The 10305-nt window shown below is 41.7% G+C and overlaps 1 protein-coding gene across 1 annotated transcript; it reads right to left on the bottom strand.

Annotated features, from left to right (window-relative positions):
- Window positions 1-1109: 1109 nt before the first annotated feature.
- On the bottom strand, window positions 1110-2405 carry LOC146369887 (general transcription factor II-I repeat domain-containing protein 2-like). The gene has a single exon (XM_084909349.1). The coding sequence runs from the start codon at window positions 2403-2405 to the stop codon at window positions 1110-1112; it is 1296 nt and encodes a 431-aa protein (XP_084765475.1).
- Window positions 2406-10305: the final 7900 nt, after the last annotated feature.

The following is a 10305-nucleotide window of genomic DNA, read 5'->3' as shown; positions in this document are numbered from 1 at the left end:
TCTAATGTGACGTTGTTGTCCCTGGCTCTTTCTCTTTCTCTCCCTCCTGCTCTGTTCCTGTGTGTCTGAGTGTAACTACCGCCCCTCCCCCCTCTTCCCAGCGTAAAGCACAAGGCTCGCGTGCGGAGTGAAGCGGGAAAAAGTAGTGATGTATGATACCACTGATTTCCTTTCCGATCCGATACCAAGTAAAATTCAGGGTGGTATCGACGATACTGATCCGATACCGATACTTTGTACAAAAGCGTATTTCAGTTATTGTATCTCAAATTATATGATTACAGGACATCGGATTACTTGTTCTTATCGCTTAATAATGCACAGTTATCATATAGAAATAAAAAAACTGAAGTTGTGCGCTATTTGAACACGTTGCCTGCCTGCAGAACTAAAGGACTCTGTGAGAGACGTCTGTCTCGCCCTTGCAGCACCTGTCCCTGTCCACTCCTCCTCTTCAGTTCGCCTCAACATAAGCTCGTCATATTCTGTGATATGATTTACTCTGAAGTGCTTGATGAGGTTAGTAGTGTTGCCACAACACCTCACTTTCTTGCCACATGTATTGCAAACTACGTCTCAACCGTTTGTGGATGTAAAATACGTCTGCACATGACTCCATTTACGCTCAGCCATTGTTGTGAGTGTGCACACCAAGGGGCTGGACACATTTATACAGACGTACTTCGCACATGACTATGGCAGGCGGAAGACTAAGTAGTTCCTTCCAATGTAGACAATCCAAATGATACAGTTTCTTTGCACTCTGTTCCTGTTAATGATAACCTACAAATTTACCCTAAATTACTAAAATATCGATATTTTAATATGAGTATCGATTCTAGAACATAAATGACTGGTATCGGAGGAATCGATATTTCAGTATCGATCCGCACATCACTAGGAAAAAGTGCGAGAGAGAGGGTGAGAGAAAGAAAAAAAAAAAAACCCAGGGCTTGCGATAAGGAGCCGGCTCGCGTCGTTCACGTCAAAGACCCGGCTCTAAGAGCAATTTCGTTCGTGACCGACCCATCACTACGGCATAGAAGTCAAGGAGACTGTTGGGCTTGAATGCGTCTTTCAGAACATCAGAGTTCTGTAACTCGGCCAGCTCAAACTGATAAAAAAGGCTGGGCTTCATCGATGTCGGCAACAAAGGGGTTTTGGAAAAGACGGATTTCTTTTGCATGAACATGTAGTTGACGGAATCGCACACTGAACTCCGCCTTCAGCATTTCCAGTGCTTCCACACACTTTTCAGCTGGGAACAGGACCACTGGGTTCTCTGCAGAAAGGTTTTGGGTAGCAGGGAGATGGGTGAAGTTGTGCTTTTTCACTTGTTCCAAAAGCAGCGCTAGTTTCAACTCAAATGCTTTTATGTGGGAATACATGTCGCAAATGAGTTTCCCCTGGCCTTGTAGCTGCAAGTTAAGGCCGTTCAGCATTTCTGTCACGTCTGTTAAAAATGCGAGGTGCCACTTCCATTCTGGGTCGATCAGCTCTGGGACCGTTTTGCCTTTTGAATGAAGAAATGCGTTAATTTCGGGTAGCAGCTCGTAAAAACGCCTCAAAACTCTGCCGTGGCTCAACCATCGGACCTCTGTGTAGTACAGCACATCTCCGTACGCAGATTCCAGTTCAGACAGGAATTGTTGGAACTGCCTGTGTTTAAGTCCATTTGCTCTGATGAAGTTTATGCATGATACCACAGCCTTCATAACAGAATCCCACTTCAACACTTTGCAGCAAAGCGCTTGCTGGTGAATTATGCAGTGGACTTGTAGAGGGGCGGTGAGACCCCGTTCTTCCATCTCGCGGTTCATGCGTCCTATTAGGCCCCGAGATGCGCCCACCATACAAGGAGCCCCGTCAGTCGTGATGCTAGCAAGCTTTGCCCAGTCCAGATCCAACTCTTCCATTGTTTGACATACTTTGTCGAAAATATCCTCCCCCGTCATAGTGCCTTTCAGACTTTGGAGGGCTGCCAGCTCCTCACACATCTCAAAGTTTGCGCTAACTCCACGAATAAAAATAAGAAGCTGCGCTGTGTCCTGCACGTCCGTGCTCTCATCCAGTGCTAATGAAAAAAAGTCAAATTCTTTCGTCTTTTGCTGCAGCTGGGCATATACATTACCCCCTATTTCTTCCACGCGTCTGGTGATTGTGCTCGCCGATAGACTCACAGCATTAAAGACATCTTTCTTATCGGGACACACCTCCTCCACGACAACATTCAAACATTTCTTGACAAACTCTCCCTCAGTGAAAGGTTTACCGTAGCTTGCTATCAGTTGAGCAACACGAAAGCTGGCCCGAACTGATGACTGGTTCAGCTGAGTTTGGCGTACAAATGCAGTCTGCTGAGCTAACAGTCCACTTTTTAGCTTTGAGATTTTGTCTGTTCGCATTTGGCCTTGCAAGCTATCATACTTGTCTTTGTGACGGCATTCATAATGTCGGCGCAGATTGTATTCTTTGAATACCGCCACCGTCTCTTGACAGATGAGACAAACAGCCTTTTCTTTGCATTGAACAAAAAAATAATCGTGTGTCCACTGCAGGTTAAATACCCTGCATTCTGAATCAATTTTTCTCTTACCTAACCTTTTTGCCATTATTCCGTTCTGGGGGGGGTCACGTTCACGTTCTGGGCAAAGTGAGGTCGTAGTAGCAAAAAAAAATTTTTAGCGTGGTTCACAATTCAAATCAAATGAGCTTTATTAACATGAGGAAACATTTCCAGAGATTCAGTCGGGCAGGCCCACTACACCCCAGTGTTCTATGGGTGCATTAGTGTCGATCGCGTGGCCAGACTGAAAAAATAATAATGCATCTCTAATATTGTTCAGGGGGCCGGGTCAAATGTGGAGGGCCCGCGGGCCGTAGTTTGGGGACCACTGTGCTATATAAATAAACTTGCCTTGCCTACTGTCCATGATGTAAATGTTTTGTTGTTGTTGTTGTTTTTTGTTCCTGCAAAAATTGCGTGTTTCAGTGCTGTTTGCATATGTGCTTTTCTTCTGCTGCTGTTACAACCTAATTTCCCCTTTTCGGATAATTAAAGGGGTGTTCTATTCTATTCATATATATTTAAATATAGAGAAATAGCATTGTTTCATTTAGCCAAAGTCTCAGACTTTCCTTTTTTTTTGTTTTTGCTACACTAGACAAGAAACTAATTTTACATTTTTCTGCCTTATCACCTAAAACAAAGCAGACAACAACGCTCTGAGCTGACTCTGAACTTATCATCATCAAGGTTGCATGATGAGAGCCACTTCAGAGGTAACAATACTTCTTACTCTGACAACTTATTAAAGAAAGATTCATACAACATGCACAAAACTCAGCATGAGACACAGAGAATAGCCACCAAAATTTTACCCATTATTTGAGGTAATTGAAGTTTGTTGTTAATAGTTTGGAAATCTAGCTTTCGGCAGTTACGACGTATTTTGTATGCCGTTTGAGCAACTGGTTTAAATTCTTTGAACAAACCAGATTTGGTTAAAACCCTCTCTAAGAACTGAAACGTTTCTCTGTCATTGGCTTTTATTTGAAAATGAAATTAGAATTACAACATTTTAATATGCTTGGATAAGACTTTAATAGTTTCATGAAATAGTTTAACAAACATTCGTAGAAATGCTCATTTAGGTTCGAGGGATGCGTCTACATGTATTCTTGTGACGTTTGAAAGTGGACGAGTGCCTGAAATGCCTCCTACACTTTTGACAGATGTTTCTCTCCTGTGTGGATACGCTTATGCCTCTTCAGATGTGATGACACACTGAAACCCTTTCCACACTGATTACAGGAGTGGGGCTTTTCTTCGGTGTGGGTATGCTGATGAACTTTCAGATCTGATGACTGACTGAAGCGCTTGTCACACTCATTGCAAGAGTAGGGTTTTTCCACAGTGTGGATACGCTGATGACGCTTCAAATGTGATAAACTCCTGAACCTTTTCCCACACTGGTCAAAAAGGCAGAGTTTGCCTCCATGTTGGCTGGGAAGATCAAGCTGTTCTTCAAAAAATCTACCCCAGCCTCCTCATGAAGTCTGTCTGGGATGTTCTGGTTTTAAAGAGAAAGAAGAAAGAGACAGAGTAACAACAATCTAAAACATTGTCACGTCAGCTGAGGCAGATGGTGTGGAGATGAGAAAGTGTGGACACAAATGCAGGAATCAAGCTTTTATTTTGGGCTGCACAAAACACTACAAAACAAAGGGCGAAGGGAAACTGAGATAAACTAATAAAACCCTAAATTGGGGAACGCTTTGGTAGACATAATTAGTGTATGAATTCTAGAGTAATGGCTGATAAAGAAAGTGTTTGGCTTTAACTCTAATGCGTTCCTCCTTGGCAAATTTCATTCAAGTCTATTACTCTGTGTCACACACTAGCATGTCTTCTTCAAGTGTCAGCAGGTTATTACATAAAAAAGTAATGGTTGGACTGCAAACAAAAGCCAGAAATGTAAAGGCAAAGAAAACAGAGCATGTCACAAAGCCTCAAATACGGATGTCAGCATATGTAGACGTAATCTCTGTGAGCTCAGCAGCCATTTTGGAATAAATTCAGGCAGTTATTTCACAGCTTTGACTTAAGTAAGTGGGGAGAGATGTGTTAGGCATGTGTTACGCCTGCCTATGCGTTGTGTTCTGGCGTGAAAGTAAGAGGCAGCAGACAGCACTGGGTCTTTGGCTCTTTACTGCACATCTGCAACATAGAAATAAAAGTCTGACCTGAAAAAAGGTGCACGTTGTTAAAAACTGCAGCGAGTCCGTTCACCTGCCGCTAGCGACCAGGCTAACTTAGCATGCTAACATTACAGCTGCGTTCTCGGCTAAAACTCATTAAAAACCTAAATTATCTCCCTCTCTGTCTTTCACTCACACAGACACGCACACCACCACCTCAACTTTGCTAAATTGCTAAAGAAAAACATTTTTCACGGTTGTTGTGGTCGTGATAATTTTGTGAGGCCACATCGAAAAGGCTCGGATCTATGGGCTCAAATTGTGGTCATAAATATTTTGTACTTGTAAATCAGTTTTGTACTTGTAAATCAGGATTTGTATGTGTAAAAAGAATTTGTGTGTGCGTAAAAAAGATTTGTGTGTGGACTTAGCCAAAAAATACGTGTGAAACTCTGCACTCAACTTTCAAGTTACAAGTACGAATTTTGACCCTATTTTTCTTCCTTTGATCTGATTGGTTAATGTCATGTCAATCACAAATTTAACTATTCAATCAGAGAACAGATGGGTTTGGCTGTCAGAGGGGCGCTTTTTTGAAGTGCAGGTCCTTGAAGGGTAATACAGTTTGAAGCTGGAGGATCTCTATATAAATATCCGATAGAAGCTAGTTCGCCTAACTTTCAGTAGCTGTTGAAAGGATACAGTTATGATATTTCAGTGGTTAGAAATACCATTATTACTTTAGGATTAGTTTAACACAAAGTCAGGGCTGACCCGGGACCATTGCTGTGAGTCACAGTGCACAGCATAAAGGTCCTTTCACATCGGACGCAGCATGTGCTGCTAATGCTAACTGCTAACTAAAAGCCAAGGTTCCAGAATTTGTTGCGCTGGCTGCTGAGCTCTGTGAGTTTTTGCGGCAGCTCTACCTGTACTAGATGCACCTGCTCCTTGTCGTGTCTATCTCTGACTTTATGTCCTCTACAAGAGTTTCAGGTTTTTTTTGCTGGTTCTTCAAATGTTCAATAAAAACATGTATCGCTAATCATAACGAAGAAAGCTTTGTAACTATCCCCACTAGTGAAGACTGTGTCATTTCTAGGGATGGGTATCGAAAACCGGTTCTTGTTGAGAACCGGTTCCCACTGTTTCAATTCCTTGGAATTGTTTGCCATTTTTGCAAACGATTCCCTTATCGATTCCAGTTTCCCCGAATGACGTCACCACGTTGCGGAGCGTCATTTACCTGGCAGGAAACATGGCGGCTCAAACGCTCAAAAGTTTGGTTATACTTTTTGAGAACGGATGACAACAGGGCAACTTGCAATACTTGCAAAGTAGATATTTCATTTAAGGGAGGAAACACTACGAATATGCAAAAGCATTTGCTCACAAAACACGCGATAACCTTAAATGAATGTCGTGTTTTTAATTCCGCTCCGGACTCGTGAATCTCAACCCAGCAGCAGCGGTAACGTTTGCACGTCTTCTCCCGTTAATGCGGCAGGTAAATAATCAACAACAGTGCATATTATGTTAGCGCGATCTGCCTTATTACAAAACCTGCCATTACGGTGCATTTAGGTGACCATGATGAGAGAGACAGACAGAGTCTGGCTGGCTCAGATGCTGGCAGTTCTCGCTGCAGTCTACCGGTAGCGTCTCCTTTCAGGCCAGGATAGACGAATGTCACCGAGCAGTGACTAAGTTTGTGGTCAAAGGCTTGCACCCATTTGCCACAGCAGATGCCCCGATTTTCGGTAAGTGAATGTGTTTAATTGTAGGCAGGGACATTACTGGATATTCTTGTGTAATTGCTACAGAATAATTTACGTTATACTTTGTTATTGCTACAGAAGAATATTTATTTTATTATTTTACATTCACAATTTTTTTTCCTGGGGACCCTGTGACACCCCATTGAAGAGCCGTAGGCTGGATCTCTTAAGATCTCACTGCTGGGTTTGTAAGGCCATGTTACTCCTAAATTTCTATCTTGTTCAAAGAGAAGATATAAAACAAAGTTCTAAGCTATTCGACCTTAGTGTTCTCCTTTTTTAAAAAGAATCGATAAGAGAATCGATAAAGGATCAAATCGTTAAACAGAATCGAAAATGGAATCGGAATCGTGAAAATCTTATCAATACCCATCCCTAGTCATTTCCACATCAAAAATCACTAAACTCAGACCACCACCACACTGTTTTCCTTCCTGGTGATGAAGGAAAACGTTGCGCTGGCATGTAGAAGGGCATTTATTCCCTTCAAGGACCTGAAGCTCCATAAAGCACCCCTCCAATAGCCAAACCCATCTGTTCTCTGATTGGATAGTTAAATTTGTGATTGACATGACATTGGCCAATCAGATGAAAGGAAGAAAAATAGGGTCAAAATTCGTACTTGTAACTTGAAAGTTGAGTGCAGAGTTTCACACGTATTTTCACACACAAATCTTTTTTACACACACACAAATTCTTTTTACACATACAAATCCTGATTTACACGTACAAAATATTTATGACCACAATTTGAACCCATACGGATGAGCTTTCCAAAGTCCTACAAGTTGTGCCTCCATCGCTTGTGTCCAGATCACACGCTGCACTGCCGTGCTACTCCGTCTTTTTCACCAAGGCCCTTTCTCAATTCTCAAGTACACGAGTACAGACTCGCCGAGACCACACGGGAGTACGGACTCGCGATTTGTACAATTGGAACACTAGCGTACTTGATGATGTCACAGGTCCGGAGTTTTTACTGCCGTCCCCTCTTAATTTAACTGTGAGTAATATGTTATGAAGCTTAACTTTAATCACAGCCAAACCGGTTTACTCAGGAACAAATAAAACACTGAAATAAACCAAACATTAACATTTAGAAGTGATCTAAGTGACTTATATATCATGTTTAACCTCAGTAGTGAAATCTCTATTAATATAAATAGTGTACATGTACATACCTTAATAAAAACAAGCAGGTGAGATGTTAGAACGCTTTTATTTTTATTTTAGTGGACACTCAATACAATAGACAGCTACTGGGGTTTGGGGTTTGTTTAACCTGAGTAGCGAAAAGACCGCGGCGGGGTTGAAAATGATGTGCCGGGAGTTTGCTGTTCTCGCCGGCTCTAATAATCCTCGACCTCGCTGTCTGCTATGGAGCTGGCGGGTCACAGACGTCTCCGAAAACGTCGGAGCGCGTTTTGAAATATATGATATCTTGATAAATCGAGCAGATATTTGAAGTCTACACGGCTACATTCTCGCTTGAAAATAACTTAAAAGTTTATTTTGTGACCCAGAAAGAGTAATATTTAAAAGTTTTTAGCCCCACTCGTCCGCCATTGTAGCGTTTGAGTTTTGAACGAAATGCATTCTGAGATATTTAGCTGTACCAAGTCCACACAAGTCACCACCGATGCATGCTCGATAAAACGGGCGGAGCGAGAACACATCCGGGACTTTTACGCGTTCTCGGCTTGATGCGTACTTCGAATTGGAACAGTACTTGGTCTCCGACTGATGACGTATCACGAGTACACGAGAACGCAAGTACGCACAAGTACGCGTATTGAGAAAGGCCCCGACATTTATGTGTTTGCGTGTGCGCAGTTTGAGCGCAGTCGTGAGGATTTCAAACGACCGTCGTGAGGGTGTCACCGCAGCCGCTCATTGTGGGTACGAGTGGCAATCAAAACACTGCATCAAGCGCTAGCATTTCCATTTAATCCCTACTTGCATTTTATTTGCCCCAAAAACACACGAACGAGAACACGGCAGGTCCGTACAAAGACAGACTTGACGAAAAGGCAAAAAAAGTACAAGGTAAAAATCAAAGGAGTGAAAGGGTTAGACCCATACGAGCATACAGAGTGGACTAAAGACGTTTCCCTGCTGCCCAGCTTTCATCACGCACATATTTATAACTATATGGTCCTAAGTGTGAGTGCATACACTCACAAAATGTTTAGTAACTTCAGATCCCTGCAACAAGCCCAAATCCAGTTTCCTTTGGTGATTTGGACTATTCCATTTCACAGCTGTTGTTACATTTTTTTTCTTTACCTCCTGTACAGGCCAACGCAATTTGTCTTTTCAGGTTGTAGTATTACGCAACATTTTCAGATCCAATAGAAATAAAATAAGTGTTTTGTAATTCATTCAATTTATTGTCTTTATTTAAAACTGGCATTATTATTTCCTTCTATTATAGAATCTTACAAGAAAGAGGCAAAATTGTATTCCATTGTGCTTTATTAGCTGCTTTGGTGAAAAACAAATTAACAATGCAACAAAAAAAACCAACATATCAAAACAACATACTGGAAAACAGTTATTAATCACTTGATTGCTTCAATACAACACTTGGGCACATGTATGTAGGACTTTTCGTGGCTGTTTTGATCTCGCTCTCTCTCTTAACCGATCAAATCTCGCTGTGGTAGCAGCTTTAAACTCGGTATGACCCAGGTTGATAGAGGGTGCCCAGTCTGGATCGCATTCCAGCATTTTGTAGGCTGGTTTTCCTACAAAACACAACAAACATTAGCCCGCAAAGCCACAGTGAACAAAGCAGCATAGCGCAACAAATTCAATTCAAATCAATATAAGACTTATTTGTAACCTACATCAACAATTATGTTATGATAAATTACGTAATGACTACAACAGAAATGCGTAATGTGGAAATGCTTGGAGCAGACTAACATGTGGGCTGGAGTGTGCTGGAACGTTATATTTGGTCTTCGAATGGCTGCAACCCAGGCCATCCGTCGGCTCTTTGTTACTTCGGAAACATGGCTTAAACAATTTCTCTTCCACAACGTAATCCGATAAAAACCGTTACGCGTCGGCTTCCCGTGGCTGTCATGCGACCGGCTTTTGCAGTTAATAATGTTACAGCTTCTTGCCATTCTTTGTGTTTCTTTTTATCGCTGTGTGACTGTTTTCATGTGAAAGCCTACGTGCGCCACTTCCGGAGTACTTCCGGTAAGGTCAAAAGGTCAAGGCTAGGGTCATCAGTCAAATTTTGACACAAGGTGGGTATCTTCTTTTTTTCCCAGGTAACCCCAGATAGATGTATTAATATAAAATAAAACAGAACTTTGACCTTGCAGTGTTAATATGTGTGCACGCCATATAAACATTGGAAGGTGTAATGAAAAAAAAATACATTTAATAAAGAAACAATATTGGACAATAAGTAGAATATATTTAAAGTAGTGACTGCAAAGTAAACGAAAGTGAATCAACTGGTGGTGAGGTGTGGAGCTTACCATGTGTGACTTGCCATCATAATAACACATATACACCGATACCAATTTCAAATTCCCAAACCTTTAATAAGATCTGAGTTTTTCATAAAAGTAATGAACACCAGCATAGGATATATCGCAGTTTTGTTTTTTTAGCCCCAAAAGTTTTGGTGTTGAGTTAAAGTGAATAAAAATGACTCCTCAAACATCAAGTACTTTGCAGGGCTGCACATGCAGTCATCTGCCCAGCTACAATAACAACAACAACCTCCATAAAACAAAGAAGGGATGCTGTGGCTGCTGAAAGCTGAAATATTCAACACCCATCCACACCTCTGACAGAGAGAGAG

Source organism: Perissodus microlepis, chromosome 17 (assembly GCF_051167445.1).
Source record: "Perissodus microlepis isolate ML-2025 ecotype Zambia chromosome 17, ASM5116744v1, whole genome shotgun sequence".
NCBI lineage: Eukaryota > Metazoa > Chordata > Actinopteri > Cichliformes > Cichlidae > Perissodus > Perissodus microlepis.
This window is presented reverse-complemented; position numbering and strand designations above follow the sequence as displayed.